Source organism: Pygoscelis adeliae, unplaced genomic scaffold (assembly GCF_000699105.1).
Source record: "Pygoscelis adeliae isolate BGI_AS28 unplaced genomic scaffold, ASM69910v1 Scaffold25, whole genome shotgun sequence".
NCBI classification, from domain to species: domain Eukaryota; kingdom Metazoa; phylum Chordata; class Aves; order Sphenisciformes; family Spheniscidae; genus Pygoscelis; species Pygoscelis adeliae.
This window is the reverse complement of record NW_008824808.1, coordinates 3,483,883-3,502,910: the sequence shown is the minus strand read 5'-3', so window position 1 is coordinate 3,502,910 and position 19,028 is coordinate 3,483,883. Positions and strand designations below refer to the sequence as shown.

General features: G+C 38.0%; 1 protein-coding gene across 1 annotated transcript in view; it reads right to left on the bottom strand.

Annotated features, from left to right (window-relative positions):
- The window catches only part of NEK10 (NIMA-related kinase 10), a 117,050-nt gene that overhangs the window by 45,158 nt on the left and 52,864 nt on the right, over positions 1-19,028 (bottom strand). The window contains exons 23-25 of the mRNA XM_009324212.1: positions 13,937-14,066; positions 13,271-13,341; positions 6,797-7,010 (exon numbers count right to left, since the gene is read on the bottom strand). Coding sequence (XP_009322487.1) covers positions 6,797-7,010; positions 13,271-13,341; positions 13,937-14,066 — 415 coding nt within the window. The remainder of the gene's footprint in view (positions 1-6,796; positions 7,011-13,270; positions 13,342-13,936; positions 14,067-19,028) is intronic.

Below are 19,028 nucleotides of genomic sequence, written 5' to 3'. Positions count from 1 at the left end.
TACTGAGCATGACGTCACATGGTATGGAATGTCCCTTTGGCCAGTTTGGGTCAGCTATCCTGGCTGTGCCCCCTCCCAGCTTCTTGTGCACCTCCAGCCTTCTCAGTCAGCAGAGCATGAGAGGCTGAAAAGTCCTTGACTTAGTGTAAGCACTGCTTAGCAACAACTAAACCATCAGTGTGTTATCACATTATTCTCATGCTACATCCAAAACCCAGCTCTATACCAGCTACTAGGAAGAAAATTAACTCTACCCCAGCCGAAACCAGGACAACTCTGTAACAGGTTTGAATGTGCTCAGCAAATGCAGTGTTCTGGGGACATTCTGGACTTAGTGCTCTTAGAGCAATTATATGACACTTAAGAGCGGGTGTGAAAATTTCAAGTGTCATATACATCCCATATGTGCACATGCATCTGTCCATCTAATATCTCCTGGAAACAAGACATACATAACACATCTACTCTTGTCAAGGATACAAAGCGAGACCAACATTTTCTGAAAGTATCAGACTAACTGCAGATACAGTATATAGCCCAGTGTGTATGTGCTATGGGTATGCCCAGGATTTCCAATTATCTTCTGACAGTGCTTCACGCATCCTCATGGTTTTCCAGACGTTATCTTCGGGTGGAAAAAAAAGACTCATTCAGGTATGTGACCGCTGACTGTAAAGACAGTTTTTGCATTTCTGCTGGTTCCAAACTGTTCCCTAATTTGGCATAGTTTGCCTTGGGAGAGACTTTCTATCACCTGATATTTTTTATGACTGACTGGTCAAATACCTGTCAGGAGTGACAAGTAGCTCTAAGGCTTGGAGATGGACACGATAATCTTCCTGCCTTATATTCTGTGATTCTATTAAAGTATTTTGATGCACTAACAAATTGAAGCTGAATTAAACATATTATGGGGTTGTCCTTAAGAGTTTGATCATACATTTTCACAGGTAGTAACTTGGCTGTGATGACTATTTTCTACATTCAGTAACTGTTAAAAAAATTATACCTGCAAACCAGTGTTTGCATAATCATTTTATTCTCCAAACATAAATAGTATAAATCTAAAAAGGTTACTTTCTTCTTATCACACCAACTGTAATTTCTAACATTTAAACTTTAATTCCAGTACCTGCTACATAAATGCCAAAACAGAATAGTGTCAGAACAAAATCAATGGAGTGAAAGGTGGAAGAAGAAAACAATTTGTGGAATGCTAAGCTTTCATGACATTCCTGAGTCCTCACTCATTTCCAAAGCAATGGGAATTGTATGCAGCCGTGCACAGACAGGCACTACCACCCAAATTTTTTAATAACATTTTTAATAATCAATTTTTAATAAAAATAGTAATTGAATATTCTAACCTAATGTAAAGATTGGACTATATTGCTGCAATATTAATAACCCGTTGCATTCCAAGTGTTTTAAAACCAAACATACTCTTTGCTTCAACCCATACAAAAACAGTTGCTGCATTCATATACAGTTGTTTTAAGAAAAAAAATCTTTTATGCATTGATTGGCTGAATTGAGCAAAATATGTATCTAAACACAAAGAAAGAGGAAATTAAAATGAACATTAATCCAATCTTTATGTCTTTTTCTGAGTTAACAAAAAAAATAAATAGATGAATTCAAATTGAATTGCTATTAAGCACTACTTTGTAATGCATGTGGTGGTGCTTAGAAACTAACATGATTATTAGCACAGCAATTGCCAACAGTGCAGAACTGAATTTGGGTATGGGGGGAAAAGATCTGGTGAAAACACAGTTAAATCATTTTGTGTTTCTTTGCCTTTCAGAGAGCTGTGATCCTGTCCTCATTTCTTCTAGGAATTTGAGGAAGTTGATGGCTGCTTTTAATTACAAGAGTTGCCAGTAGCCTGCAGGGTGGTTACAAAAGTATGGATTCTTAAACCATCACCTTTAACCCTTCCCCCTTCAGCCACTGTGGATGAAGACTGGGATAAAGAAAATCCATTCCTGTGGATAAAGAAAAGTGGGAGCAGTAGCATGCTCTGTATTTACAGGTATTCCTACAAAATGCTTCACAATTATTTACATTAGGGTCTTTGTGATAGAAGGGACATATAAAGAAATCCCAGCGTTTCTCAGGACTTTAGATACACCATTCATGTTTCTAAACCAATCGAGAAAAGACATAACACACTCTTAATTATCTACAGGTGGATTATGAAGGTTTATGCCACAGATGGAAGTCAGCAAACTGCATCAGCCATTTCAGGTCTGGCCAGGCTCTTTAGTTTAGATGTAGTCCTGTCTGAAAACTGCTATACTGCTTCTTTCACTATTTCCAGCCAATAAATAGTTTAACTGCTTCCGCAAGAGAGAGCGCCAGGCAGGCTGCTTAGCATAGGCTGTAACCAAGCTGCCTGCGAGCAGAATAATCAGAATATGTCTCCTAGCAGTAGTATCCTAGTCCACCAGAAGTGCAACACCTTGATACCTGCAGACCTCGGTCTGGGAGGGCCAGTGTTGACCTGCAGCTAAAAATCTTATCTAGATAGAAGACGACACACCTTGGGTCTATATGCCATGCTCTTCGGCATGCTGGGAAGACTTATCAATTCAAGTGTGAAAACAGAAAAATGCAGAGAGCAACCTTGCTAATAAGCATTCTTGTGTGTTTGAACACTGGGACAAAGCACTCAGCTAATGGTGACCTAAATGGACCAGCTCAGACCAAGCACTGTTAATGACTTCTGACACCCTGTTAGCCGTGACAAACACTGGACATGGAGCCACTCCATAGATCGCACTACACTCAGAAACAAAAGTTGTATCTACTTTTCCATTATCTAAGTATCTTAGTCTCCCATTACTCTGCATAATTGGGAACATCATTTGAATACATGGATTTGCATATATGGATTTAAAAATAAAATATGTATTCTAGTGACATTATTAATACAAAAATTAAAATAAGCTTAAATTCCCAAAGAACACAGTATTACGAAAACCTGGTATAGAGAAAGAATGTGACAGAACATGTCTGAGATGTTCTGTCATGAATCATGAATGTGACAGAGATCAGAGCTTCAGAAACTGAGAAACTCTCAGAGAATATATTAAAAATGGGCAGACATGAGAGACTACCTGGCTGATCAGAGTAGCAGGAGGTACAAATGGCTCATATTTTGTTATATATTTTTAGCTGAAAGACTCCGATTATAAAGCTTACAGTTTTCTCTCCCACATTCAAAATATAGGACAGATCTCAATATTCATCATTCTATATTGCTTTAGGTATATTGATTTTTACATTAAAAAATCTGGCAATGAGAAAAAAGTTATTCTATTTATATGTCAAACAGTATACAAATGCACTGGCTTATCAAGGGCTTCTAAGCATTATTTCTAAGTTAAAAACACTTCAGGATATATACAGTAAATGAATCAATAATGGATGATGCCTATGTAATCAAATACATATTTCCAAAGTAATAAAAGTGACTTATTTTCAGCTTTTTGCAAACAGCCAAAATAACGTCTAAATTTTTCAAATCTATATACCTCAAAAAAGCAATCAAATTATTATTTGGCCACCGTCTCATCTGTTTAAAGGAAGATATTAGAAAGATACTTTCATTATTAGTTAAATCAACTACTATATTGAGACTCAGATTTGGCTTGGAACACAGAAAACTCAACTTTGCCACTGGTCTGTTTGGTGACCTTACACAAACTACTTTTTTCCTCTCCTTTTCCTAACCAGAGCATCAAAATATAATATTGACCACCTTGAAATGAAAGGTACTATGTGAGAAAGAATTACTACTATTATTATTACTTGTTTTGGTCCTCTGTACCCTCTGTTATGTCAGCAGCCTTAACCTTTCAGAACTGAACACACAAACTCTACTAAACACCTTTCATCCCTACATCTGCTTCTGTTCTTACCTAAACAACTTCTATGGAAAACAAGGAAAGATAAGAACTTATGTAGGGAGCTGATAATGATTCTTTTTATTAGGATTATTTTCAAGCATGGATTTTATGCTATACTTGCCAGGCAAGATAACTACACTTCTCCAACATCATCTACTGACCTGCCTTTCAATTGCCTACTTATCAGCTTCCACACCGGTCTTAAACTACTTATAAAACAGATTCCACTCTGCCTCCAAAAGATCTCTGCTGCTTAGTTCCATAAACCAGGACAGAGAGTATGCTCTTTATTTCAGAAAGATTAGATGACACAACTGGGATGAAAAAGGAGGCCATAAGTACATTTTAGTAGAGAGAAAACAAAGTATAAGATAGCTGGCTTCAACAAAATATTGAACTACATGGCAGAAACACCGAATTCTCTGACACCATGGAAAAATGACACATTACCTGGCTGTGGAATCGCTGGGGCCTTGGCTAAGATGAATTACGTTGTCCATACCTCACAGAGTTTTTATTTCGGGAACAGCTGCTTGAAATTCTTCCTAGTACTTTTAGTCAGAATATTGTCTTTTTTTCAAAAGTCAAACTTTTCAGGAATAATTATTCTCTTTATTAGAAATCCTCATAAACTTCATAAAATTTTCCTACAATACCAAGAACAAGGAAACAACATGGCTCCTTCTGTTTTAAGCCCTGTAGCACTCCTCTGAAATTTGAAAGATCCTAGCCTGATTTATTCTTTCTTATTTACAGCAAAGACACACAATTAGGTCTCCTACTTCTCATTAACGAGCCATACTCCTCTCAGCTTCTGTAGTGTTCTGGATCTTTGTCAGATCCTCCTGTTGTACCTGTTTCTTTTAATATACATAATAAAATATCCATTGGAGCGGAACTACAATTACAATATTCCTTCCTTGAGAAGACTAGCCATTATCCCCCAAAAGACAGAGGCATTTTCCTTCTCGTTTTGTAGATAAGTGTATTTTTCAAGTATTTATACAAAACAGAAGTACTCTGACTTCAATATACAGCTATTAGTTCTATCATGTCTTACAAGTGTCTAGATAGGGCACTCTTCTCTCAAAGACAAGATAATTGCATTGAAATCCCAAATCAAGCAGCTTTCCATCCATAGTATGTATGGATGGAAATTTCAGCATAGTTATGCAAGAGAACAACTATATCAAAATATGAAAAAATAATGGCATACAACAAGCTTCCAAATGTGTAGGGTAAGAAAACTCAAAAAACATGGAAAATAATTGCTCATACTGTTTTAAGTTATAAATCCTACTCTGTATCTTTCTTCCATCTCAGTACCTCTTACATTTCAAATGACAGTGGTTTGTTGAGGTTCTTCTGGAAGTTGTTGGCATACTTTTTCTTGAAAAAAAATGGTATAATACAAATAATGATCTTGGACTGATAGGTCAAAAAACTACTGAAAAAAAAAATTATCAACAATTTCTACAAGTCTTCTGTTTGGCCAGGAAGGTGAAGACAACATATTAAAAAAAAAAAAAAATCCATGAGTTTGGGAAAAGGTGTTCCTGAAAATCTTTTTCCTACACAGGGGTTCTTCAAGTGCAAACTACTGAGCCCTCATAAAAGGAATCTAAGAGAGATACAGTAGCTGAACAGACAAGAGTAGCTATGTAAATTATAACTTTGCTTCATAATCACCATAATAATAATTTTCACAGTGAGCTTTTACTATAAAAAAGCATTGTCCTTGTATTTTTTTAAGTAAATTCTCCGAGATCATATACAAGTTTGGTTCATTACGTAAAATACTGATGTCCTTCGAGAAGAATGCTTAAAACACAGCCTGAAGCAAATGGAAGAATTTTAAGAAGTACTTCTGCAGAACTGTATCAGACAATAAGAAAGCATTAGCAAATACCTTATCAGCATCACTGTTCTTTCTTTAGCAATCTGTAATTAAAAATTATATTTGCGTAGGTTCCATTTTCTAGGTGTCATTGTTTGTGAATCATACACAAGATTATCCATTTGTTCCACCATAGCCCTCTACTCTGCTCTGGTGAGACCCCACCTGGAGTACTGCGTCCAGCTCTGGAGCCCTCGGCATAAGAAAGACACGGACCTGTTAGAGCGGGTCCAAGAAAGGCTGAGAGAGTTGGGGTTGTTCAGCCTAGAGAAGAGGTCTCTCTCTTGGGGAGACCTTCTTGCAGCCTATCAGTACTTAAAGGGGGCTTATAAAAAAGATGGGAGCAAACTTTTTAGCAGGGCCTGTTGCGACAGGACAAGGGGGAATGGCTTTAAACTAAAGGGGGTAGATTTAGACGAGATAGAAGGAAGAAATTTTTTACGCTGAGGGTGGTGAAACACTGGCACAGGTTGCCCAGAGAGGTGGTGGATGCTCCATCCCTGGAAACATTGAAGGTCAGGCTGGACGGGGCTCTGAACAGCCTGATCTGGTTGAAGATGTCCCTGCTCATGGTAGGGGGGTTGGACAGGATGACCTTTAAAGGTCCCTTCCAACCCACACTATTCTATGATTCTACGATTCTATGATTCTAAGTGTATATTCTCCTATTCACAAACCATTCACAAGTGTGCAGTAATAATTAAACATTATCAGATTCTATCAAAACTGCAAGTACCTCCATAACAATGCCATTTTCCAACATGGAATGACATCGTTTTTTAAGATACTGTTATTTTTCCTGCATAAGCATGTCCACAAAATTGAATGAATACCTCGTTAAAAATAAATTAAAGAGCCTGCATGGAAAAATGTTCTAAGAGGATGGGTCTTTTCATTTTGATTTATTTTCTGCTTTGTTGTACCTTATTTTCTCAGATATGGCAAACAATGATAAGAAAAAATAAAACCTAATAAATGTACTTACTTGTGATAAAATGGAAAGCTGATGGTGATAGATTACTGCATTTCGATTAGCCTCCATGAAGTACTTCTGGGTTTGTCTCCTCTCCCGATCCAGTTTCTTCTCCAACATGAGATGAGAGGTGGATAAAACATCCAGGTATTTCATCATCACATCAGACAGCAGTGAGCTGACCTCCACTATGTCTGGACGTGCGTCTGCATCAGGAGTCAAGCATCTACAGAAAGAACATTCTCTAATGAAAGCTAATTACTTCTTTCTAAAAAACTGTTTAGTAGCACAGTATTCCTCCATTGGTATTTATCAAGTCATGCTGGCCAGCACTCTGCTCAAGCCTGCATGGGACAGTTTGACACTGTGCAGCCTTGGTGTTGACGCATCACAGAGCAGAGTCTCTGGCATCAGCTGGAACAATTATCCTTGGCACTTCAGAGGCACCGACCCAGGCAGAACTGTTATGGGGCGCTGCTGTTGTGCACTCCCAGACACACTAGGGAGTGCCTGATGCCTCTTCCTGGGGCTGGGAGAGACATTGGCCTCCTCTGTGGGGACTGTGCTCTGGTCAATATGCTGCACTGCAGGACAATGCAGCTGTGAAGGAGATGAGTGTGCTGTCAGGAGGATTTACAAGAGAATGACAAGATCTTCACAGAGACTTTGCAGAGACAAGACCCCCAAACAATGCAAAGAAGGAGGAAAACCTAGAGATTACACTCAAAGGAGCAGTGGATGGAGGCTCCCAAGAGGAGGTAGGCTGGAGACTTGTGACTTCTGCCAACAGAAGGAAGGCTTTTCCTCTGCCTACAGATATACAATTACGGAACAGGTATAGTGACCTGGGAACAGGTGAGGAAGAACAAGACCTAACAGAGGACACACCAGAGCCAGGTGAGTCTGAATCAAGTGTCTACATCACAAATAAGAAGCAGTAGCTGACAGTCATTTGAGATTGAGGGAACAGAGGCATCCATCTACTTGATCTGATTTGATGATTGTGAAGCCTGTTGCTTGTGAGGTGCTTGGATTCAGGACATTGTGGAGATACTACCAAGACTCATCTGGCCCTTGGGCTATTACACCTTGCTTCTCATTCATATGGGCACAAATGACACTACCAGGGCTGATCCTGAATATACCAAAAGTGACTACAGAACACTGGGGTCAAGTGTGAAGGGCAGGGGGCCAAGGTGATATTCTCCTCAATTCTTCCAGTGATGGGGAAAGGCTCAAGTCAGGGTGGATGCAACCTGCAGTCCAACACCTGGCTGCGTGCAGTCAAGAGCTTATGGATAAGGATCAGAGGAACAGAGCAACATGGGTGACATTGTGGTAGATGCCTGCTATAAACCACCCAAAAACGGAGAGGAAGTCAATGAAGCCTTTGTTGGACAGATGGAGGAAGCTTCATGATTGCAGGCACTCATACTCATCCGGCCCATTAACCACCCTAATACCTGCTGATGGGGTAATATGGCTGAGTGCAGCAATCCAGGGGATTTCTGGCATCTGTTGATGACAATTTGTTGGTGCAGGTGATTCAGAAGCTAACTAGCAAAGGCACTCTGCCAGACCTGTTGCTCACAACCAAGGAAGAACCAGACAGGGATGTGAAGATCGAGGGCAGCCTTGGCTACAGCAACCATCAAACTACGGAGTTCAAAATCTGAGAAAGACAGATTGTATGGCCACAACACAGGACTTCATGAGAGCAGAATTCAGCCTGTTCAGGGATCTTCCTGGTAGAATCTCATGGAAGACTGGAAGGTAAAGGGAAAGCTTGGGAGCAGTAGCTAATCTTCAGGGACACTTCAAAGCACAAGAACAGCTCACTCCTGCGTGTAGGAAGCAGGGGTGGGCTACACGGGAAGAATATACAGATATTGCCCAAAGAGTGGTGTTAGGAAAGCCAAACCTCAGCTGGCGTTGAAACTAGCAATGGATCTGGAAGGCAGAAGAAAGGCCTTCTATATGTACATTGACAACAAAAGAAAGGCTAAGGAAAATGTGGACCCACCATGCAACCTAGTGACAAAGGACATGGAAAAGGCTGAGGCACTCAATCCCTTTTTTGCTTCCATTTCCACTAGGAAACTTCATCCTTAAGTGTTCCAGATCTCTAAGCCTACCTGTAGAATCCATGAACAGGAAGCATTACCACACAGTAGAAAATACAGTGAGAAAGCACTTAAGCCAATTGGACATACACAAGCCCATGGGACCAGATGAGATGAGCCTGAGGGTGCTGATGCAACTGGTCAATGCCACTATCCAGCATGTCTGAAAGGATCAGAGGGAGGTTCCTGTAAACTGGAAAAAGTTGAGTATCACACACATAGCCAAGAAGAGCAAGAGGGAGGATCCAGGAAGCTACTAGCCAGTCAGCTTCACCTCAGTCCCTGGGAAAATAATAGAGCAAATTCCCCTGGAAGTAATTTCCAAGCACACAAAGGACAAGAAGGCAACTGGGAACAGCCAGGATGGATTTACCAAACAACAGTCATACCTGACTAGCCTGATTACTCTCTCTGATGAGATTACTGGCTCTGTGGACAAGGGGAGAGCAGTATATGCTGTGGGTAGCTTTATTTTAGCAAGGCCTTTGACACAATATCCCACAGTATCCACAGGACTATAAGGTAGGTAGATAATTGGCTGAACTTCCTGGCTCAAAGAGATGTCATCAGCAGTACAAAGTCCAGCTGGTGGCTGGAAGGAGTATCATCCTTCAGGGATTGATATTGGGCCAGCACTGTTCAATATCTTTATTAATGACCTACGTGATGGGATGGAGTGCATTCTCAAAAGGTTTGTGAACACCAAATTGCAGGAATCAGTTGATACATGGATCAGGGCTGCTGTCAGAGGGACCTGGGCCACCCATACAGAGATCTGATTGCTATCTACATAATGGGAGGGTATAGGAAAGATGGAGCCAGATCCTTCTGGCTCTTAACTGTATGAGATTCAACAAGGCCAAGCGCCGGGTCCTGCACTTTGGCCACAACAACCCCATGCAACACTACAGTCTTGGGGAAGAGTGGCTGGAAAGCTGCCTGTCAGAAAAGGACCTGGAGGTGCTGGTTGACAGCCGGCTGAATGTGAGCCAGCAGTGTGCCCAGGTGGCCAAGAAGGCCAATGGCATCCTGGCCTGTATCAGACATAGCGTGGCCAGCAGGAGTAGGGAAGTGATCGTGCCCCTGTACTCGGCACTGGTGAGGCCGCACGTCGAATTCTGTGTTCAGTTTTGGGCCCCTCACTACAAGAAGGATGTCAAGGTGCTGGAGCGTGTCCAGAGAAGGGCAACGAAGCTGGTGAAGGGTCTGGAGAGCAAGTCTGATGAGGAGCGGCTGAGGGAACTGGGGTTGTTTAGCCTGGAGAAAAGGAGGCTCAGGGGAGACCTCATTGCTCTCTACAACTACCTGAAAGGAGGCTGTAGCGAGGGGGGTGTTGGTCTCTTCTCCCAAGTAACTGTCGAAAGGACGAGAGGAAGTGGCCTCAGGTTGCGCCAGGGGAGGTTTAGATTGGACATGCAGAAAAATTTCTTTACTGAAAGAGTGGTTAAACATTGGACCAGGCTGCCCAGGGAAGTGGTTGAGTCACCATCCCTGGAAGTATTTAAAAGACGTGTAGATGAGGCGCTTAGGGACATGGTTTAGTGGGCATGGTGGTGTTGGGTTGACGGTTGGACTCGATGATCTTAGAGGTCTCTTCCAACCTTAATGATTCTATGATTCTCAGAGGTGCACAGTGATAGGGCAAGAGGCAATAGACAGAAGTTAGAACACAGGAAAGTCTGATTAGATATAAGGATTATTATTACTACTACTACTACTTCTTTTAATCATAAAGGCAGACAAGCACTGAAGAGGGCCCAGAGAAGTTGTGGGATCGCCATCCTTCAAGATATTCAGATCTCAGTTAGACAAGACCCGGAGCAGTGAGCAACCAGATCTAATTGTATCTGCTTTGAGCAGATGGACTAGATGACCTCCTGGGGTCATACAACCTAAATTACTGTACAGTTCTATGGTTCTTGTTTCAGGCACCCTAGGTAGCTGTTTAGTAACAGTAATAACACACTATTAGGTCTATTTTCAAATCCCCAGAATATTTTGTATGTAGTATAGGACATGAAAGCTGACAGGGACAGTTCTGCATGTACTATAAACTGTCTTAAATCTGTTAACTGCAGTGAATCTGATAATTTACTATGATTTCCCTGCAGAGTACTATTGAACAGCTAGCATACAGATACACTTAACCCAACACCTTTCTTTAAAGAGTCACAAATGATTTTATCATTTCTAAAACAGTACTTTCTATAATAAACATAACTGCCATGTAAAGTAGCAGTTTTGAAAATGTTTTACAGTACTTGAACTTCTTGTTTTTAATTTTTTAAATTTGCTCAAAGCCATTGATTTCTCATTAATTTTCATAACTTTGTTAATCTGTTTTACTTAAAATTTTCTATTTCCTTTAAACAGATGCAAGTTTTTCACCCTTAAGAAATGTTCTGTTTGATTTTTTCTTTTTAATTTTTTATTTTAATCCACTGAAATTGGTCAAAATTTCCAAGAACTATGTGAGCTATAAAAGGTTTCTGATAAGTCCTAAATCCATTTCCCATGCATCTAGAAAGAAATTATTTATTTATGACTAAACACTGAGTAGATTGATGTTCAACTCTGAAAGACTTTGATGATTATGATTCCAGAACTTTCTTCGGGAGCTTAATCCAATAAAACTGTACTTTAATAATAACAATACTGAATAATAATAATGTTAACAGTAAATGCAAATTTACAGTTGCACCATGAAGCTTTCAATGTTTTTTCTAATCATTATCAATAAATTATTTTTTCTATTTATGACATTCATCTTTGAATATGTGTTGTGCTTCTGTCATTCGGAATGAACTTCTTCATTTCTGTTAATATTTCCTCATCTATATTATAAGTAAAATCTCATTATTACTGCTTTTCTTTAACGTTCTTTATTCTTTCTAAATACCTCACAAAGCATAAGCCAAAGCCTAAACATAATACTTCATTTAAGGACCAACCCATAGTAAGAGAATCAACATTTTTTTAAAAAACATTTTATGCTTCCCACTGCTATTAAAATAGGCAGAAAAATTCTTACATGATAGGAAAACTTGATTTTAATATTTTCATGCAAATACCTATTTCATCACCTATTTAAACTAGTTAGCCTCCATAGCAGCCAGTCTTATGATGATATGGGACTTTCAGTGAACCTGTTTAATACAGCCACAGTATCTGCAATCATAAATAACTCAATAGCTGGCCTTGGAAAAACCCTCAAAAACTTCCTATTACAGAGTTTCTCATCATTATCAGGAATTTAAAGAGGAAAAGACAGAGGGCCAGATACTCACATAACTTTATCTAAGTCACTGATAAAGATGTGTTTAAAATTTGTAAGAGAATGCAATACATATCAATACTGATATAACGGGACTGGAAGATATTTTCTGGATGCATTGGGGATTACTATATTATTCTTAAATAGTGAGCGATGAATTAATAAAGTCAGTTATTCTAACTACAAATATCTGTAAATATTTAAAATATTAAAATTCATTTCAGGACACTTAAAGGTAAATGTTAGTTCTATTAGCTCCTATCCTCCCCATTGTTGTCCTTTCATCCTCAAGGTCTACAGAAAACTTTTTGTACAATAAAACACAGTATTAAAACGTTACAGTCTTTGTACTATAAAGTGCTTTTTAGAGATGGAATTCAACATCTGAAAGAAAAAGCATTTTTGTGCTAAGTGGAGTTTTTCTAAAACGGAAAAATCAAGCGAGCTAAATCTCATAGAAGTGCACCAATTCACTCTCTGTACTTTGCCTAACAGATTACATTATCACCAGGAAGATGTAACCATAGCTAAGAGAAATATGTGATGAGTGAGTAGAACAAATACAAGCTCATCTTTTCCTCAATTACTGCGTTCTCTCTGCTTTATCACCTCTGCTATCCTGCTAACAGGATTAGAAAGTAGTGGGAAACATATTTCTATCGGTCAAATAAACACACAAAACTATGAATGTTATCATACAGTGATCTATAAATAACATATTGCAACAGGGTTACTTCCTTGACCATAAACTGCACTTGAAAATGACTCAAAATGCTGTATTTTCATGTGTAGGGAATTAACTACAGCACCGGTATTGTTGAACTTCAGTACTGAGTATAAAGTCTATACTGGCTGGATAAATGTGCTGACTATACCGGCATGAGTTTTCCAATTGCATGTAGGCAACTATATTGCATATGTTATTAGCAGGGTAAGGAGATACCTCTGTTTTTCTTTAAATCAGAAGATGTTTCATATTCAGAGGTAAATACTGGCAGTTGCTAAAGTCAGCGAACTGTCACATAGAAACATACAAAACAAAACATCTTTGCAGCAGGATGTCGAAATAAAACTAGATGAGTAATTTACCTCTTAATGGTAAATGACACTTTTTCAGAGTACAGTCCTTCTGGCACAGGTTCATACACAGCCCCTACTATCTGCAAAATAAATAATCTATGGTTAATTGAAGAAAAATATTCCGTTATTTATTTGAAGATCCCATATGATAAGTATTGCTCCTTGACACAACCTGATGGCCATTACATCATCAACTCTAACTTGCAAAACAACTTAGAACATGTCTTCTAATGCAGAATGTCACTTCTAATCAGGTATCCACATTAATGTACATAATCAATGTAGGTCAAAGGTCTACAATATCTGAATAAGGGAAACATTAAAAAAACCCAGACAAACAATGATTTATTTTTATTTGTGATCACATCCTAAGGTGTAATACACAATGCTATAGAAAATCCAACATTATAGTACATCAAGAAATTTTATATATCTAAAGCTCCTATCACCAAATGCAATGATAAAAACATGCTAATCTGAGAGGTAATAATATACTAACATTTACAAGCAATTTTTGCAATTAGAATGGCAAGATAGCAATTCAGACAATAATAAATACTTGTGCTCATTCACACATCAGACCAGAGAGCATCTATAACCTTAAACATAAATTCTCATGGATCTAGTGAACACATGCAGAAATAATTGGTAGGTTGATCTGACAAATCTGCATACCTTAGTTGCCAAGGAGAGCATATTGGTGCTGTAAAACGGTGGGTTCAGAGTTGCCATCTGATAAAGGATGCATCCTGCAGCCCAGACATCAGCCTTTTCTCCATACGGCTCACTCTTTACAACTTCAGGGCTAAGTAAAAAGCAATGTAACCCACAAGTGTTTAACTAATTCACCTAGAAGTAGGCTTATTTTTTTAAAAAACACAAAACAATTTAGTCACTACAACATATTTTCAGAGCACATGCAACCTTTTGAACGTAATGGTATTTACTTCCTTTACCAGCCAAATTCTTTAAGTGGAAATACAATTAATAGCTTTTCCACTTCTATTGCAGTTCTTCTCACAACACTAGTGGTATAAATTTTGTTCACTTGTCCTTTCCACTCATTTCATGTTATAATGTCTTTGGACTTAATGGATACAAATTAACTACAGCATTCAGAACTCGTTTACAAAGATGGAATTTCAATAAAATGGACTAGAGAACAGATGAATATATTGCATCCTCTTGTAATACAGATATCAGAATGATTTGAATAAGATTCCTATATTTAGAATGCTAATGGATATGATTTTGCTATTAATGTGAGTAAACAAACTTTACTTATTATATCATTTTCATCCTCTTAAAACTACAGTAATGCATTCCTGTGAGGATGCCGCATGGACACTCAACAGCCAGCTGAATGACAATTAAAAAAAAAAAATCCATTGTAAAGATCCATTTAAAGCAATGGAAGAAGGCAGTAATTTCAGTTTTGACTCAGTACAAAGCAGACTCCAGTTCCTTCTCTTAATTTCCTCAGCACTTTTCATACACCTGGATGATAATAATTTACAATAGTAGGGATATTCTGATGCTGGAGTTCAAGTCTTAGCAGTAAGTAAAGGTCATATCACATAATGTGGGTTTTTTCCACTTAGCATCTTCTCTCTGTAATTATTCAGAGAGATAAAAAAAACTTGACTCCTTTCATCTATAAAATCAACTTGAAAACCTACTTGTTTTCCTTTTTCTTTCAGCTTAGAATTTGGAACCACTATATCAACTTCATGATTATACTATTGATATCTTTAGTAAAATGCCTTATTTTGGAGCTGAGAGGTACTGTGTAAATTCAAGTAACGATGCAGTCTGGATGAAGTATATTGCTAGAAGGTATGCTGCTGATATGTACAAAGTGCAGAAAACAGATTTTTAAAATAAATGGGATGAGGTCCCTTAGATAAACTGTTATGCTGAAGAGAAATTAAGTGATCTTAATGGGGAAGTGAGAGAGACTGACAGGTCAGACATTTCTGATAAAATTGATCAAGCAAGACACAGATTCCTGGGTGAAACCTAATTAGCATTTTCCTTGAATTTTGCTGCTGCTGTTACATAACCATAGAGGGGAATACAGGATGTTGAACACGGTGTTAGAACATAATACCATTTCTGTAATCAGACTGTCTTTATTCCTCACTGTGACACTAATTCATTAGAGGACTTTGTGGAAATTTCATTTTTATGTATTAAATGTGTCTATTAGAGCAAACATCAGTATTGCAACTTATCATATAGATGTATGTAAGGCAAAGCCCCTGTCTTAGCAAAGTTCTAAGCATGCTCCTATTCAAAAAAATGAATCTGACTTGAATTTTAATCTTTCATTCTAGTGATAATTCTCATGCATAAAGAGACCTCAAGTTATAAATTATTATTTTTAAATGACTAAGTAATATTAAAATCCCAAAGTGAGATTATTCAAGCCAAATCTATGTATCTATGCAAAAAGTTGCACAGCAGTCACAGAAAGAATAAGCTGAATACAATCGAGACAGAAACAGAAGCACCATGACCTGGCCTGCAGAATCTTGTATTCATGAACAGCAGGGAAGAACCTAGCTTGATGCCCAGAACAGCAGTCCATTGGGCTGGTGACTAGGAAAAATTTATTTGTTACTACTATGATTTGGAAATCACAGAAAGAATGCAGTGCTGACAGGGTTGTAGTTTTAGCATGGTTTCACACAAATGCATAATAGCTTGAAGTTAATGAAGTCATTTGGTCTGCTTATTCATACTGAAAGACTTCTTGTTCTAAGTGCATATCTAATCCCTTTTTTTTTTTTTTTTTTTAAATCAAAAGGAGGTCTTGCAGCAGAGTACTGCTGGATCTTTTCTTCCAGAACAAATGTCTTTAGTCAGAAGTCTCTGGTATTTAGAGCATTAGGATGACCAATGCCTTAAATAAATACTGTCTCATGCTTAAGAAGTACTTTAAATTACTGAAGTATTATTTAGCTAAGGTGACCATAAAAGTTTTACAGAGAATATAAAATCCTATACTTACACGATGCTATACTTTCATAGCTAATTAACTCTGTAATTTAGATTTTTAAATAGAATTTTCACATATTATTTATTTACTTTTAAGAGATGTAGTGAAATCCCTCACCATGTTCTACAGGCTTGCCTCACCATCTGCTAGTTAGAAATGCGGGGCAGGGTACAGTACTTGTTGACGAGCAAAACAGTTCTGCAGTTGAGTTGCACCTTTTGGATCCACACTGTTGAGGGATGCCAAGCAGAGAAAGCACCCAGTTCTGTTCCTGTACACTGCCACCCACAAACAGGAGGGTGGTGGGAGTACATACGGTTTGTCTAATTCAGTCGACAACTATGTATAAACCGTCACTGTCTGGTCAAGCCCAGAAAGAATGAGTAGAACTAGACTCTGAATTTTATTCCATAAAAACCCTTCAAAACCAGTCTTAGCCACAAACACTGAAAATCCATTTAAGGGTGTAGCATTGGTATGACCATTTTGGGTTTATTTGTAAAGGCAGGATTCTTCCTTTAATTCTTAGATTAAGAGATCTCGATTGGTTAAATAGGACAGGACAGTGGCATCAATTAAATTTTTAGCAAACTGATGTCCACATCATAAAATGCATTCAGTGTCAAAATAAAATACATAAAGGGAGAAACTCTAAGAGCTGATAAACAATTTCATTTCCATTGCTCCAACGGCTGATCGTACCGCCGCGAAGCAGCAATACTGATGCTATACTCTATGATATCAACAGTCTTGGATATTAAAAGAAGCAGCAGATACTTATCTAATTAGTCATTTAGTTCCTGCAGCTAACATATGCAAGATAATCACTACAGTTTTCCTCTAGGTTCACAAATTACTGCTCATTTCCAAATTACGTATTCAAGCTGAAAAAGCTTACTTCAGCAGTATTATGTTAAATATAGGAGAGTCCTTCACTGAACAAATGTCCATAGCAAAAGCAAGACTAAATGCTTCTAAATGACACAGAAATATAGTCACAGAATAATTCTTCAAATTCTCAGCATCCTTGAACAGACAGTTTTATAACTGTTTCTCAGGAAGTTCACTCTTGCTTAATATATCAGCATTGCTTTTATATTTAATAACAAAATCTTCTATGCCAACAGCCTTAAAATGAGTCTTGAATTTGATTAAGCCATCGCTTAATCCGAAGAGTTATCTGTTTTTTCTTATGAACTACTTTTGCAAAATTTTAAACAACTATTTTAAATACAGAAGATAGCTTTCCATACTACCCCATATTTTTAATTAGGATTTAAAAAAAAAAAAATCTTGTCAATATTTGTGCTACTTGTAAAACAGTACCATTTCACCAAATCATCTCTACATGGCCTTGGAGACTTTTTTGCAATCAAGCTTTCATTTATAATTTTGCTCACTGAGGTTATTTTGTCATGGTTTTTATTTAAGAATACTTTTAACAGAGATTTACAAACAGACTGTCCCAATCTGAATCTGCTACATTAGTACTATCGCATACCTATATGAAAGATGACTATCCTCACTGGATTAGCTCATGTTCACATTAGTTATTAGTGAATAGAAGTTCCAAAATGAAGGAAGAAGTCCTGAATTTGAAGGGGAAGGAAAGGGGTAGCTGAGGAAATTATGTTTTCAGAACAGCATTAAATTTTCTAGAGTTTCTAAAGCTTCTAAGAAATTTTGTCAATACTATCAGGCTGTATTTACATGGGACACAATCAGTGAAGAATTCCCAAGCTGCACAGAACTTCAATAAGCCACTCATGACTTGTTTGTACAGTGTTCACTGGTTAATCCAAGTGCTTCCAACAGGTGTAAGAACAAGTTGATATATGTCAACCTACATTACGAGGAGTATTTTCAAATGAGACATGATTTCAACTAGATTAATTAAATTAAGAGTGATTCTTCGAGACTATCTCCCAGAAGAGGTGATGGTTATAATGAAAGACTAAATAAATAAGAAGCATACACCACTGTAGAAGATTTTAACAGTGACAGAGTTACTGCTTTCAGTTTTTATCATTCCTCCAATTAATTTGTTTGATGGAGATTCCTGCAGTTGGTAGTGGTTATACAAACACTCATGCCCAGAAACCATTATCTAGTTCAGGAAGCAACCCAAGCTGAATATAGTTGGAGGCTAGCAAAGTATCAAATATACTTATCCAATTCTTCCTTCCCTATGGATATTGCCACTGTTGAAGACAGGACAGTAGGAGAGATGGTAGACAAGTTTGCCATATACTGATAAATCTTTTTTTTTTTTTTGTCCCAAATACTAAAAGAGTCTCTGCAGCTTCTATTAGCTTCAGATATTCAGATGTCTTTGTTAAGATACCTATAAAATACTACTTGCTTGCAATGGATAGCCTTTTTAGTTACTGGCAGAACTCATCAAAGCAAAGTGGAGGAATGGATTTACACAATCTTTGCACCTATAACTGCGACAATTCACTATAAAAACGAGACTGTCATCCTCTGGCCCAGGCTAACCAGGGATTTATCCAGTAGTGTCTTAAAAACCTTCAGAAGTAAAGACTACACAACCTCTCTAGGCAGCCTGTTCTACATTTGACTGTTATAACCATAGAATCGTTTAGGTTGGAAAAGACCTTTAAGATCATCAGGTCCAACTGTTAACCTAACACTGCCAAGTCCACCACTAAACCATGTCCCTAAGCACCATGTCAACACCTCTTTTAAATACCTCCAGGGATGGTGACTCAACCACTTCCCTGGGCAGCCTGTTCCAATGCTTGA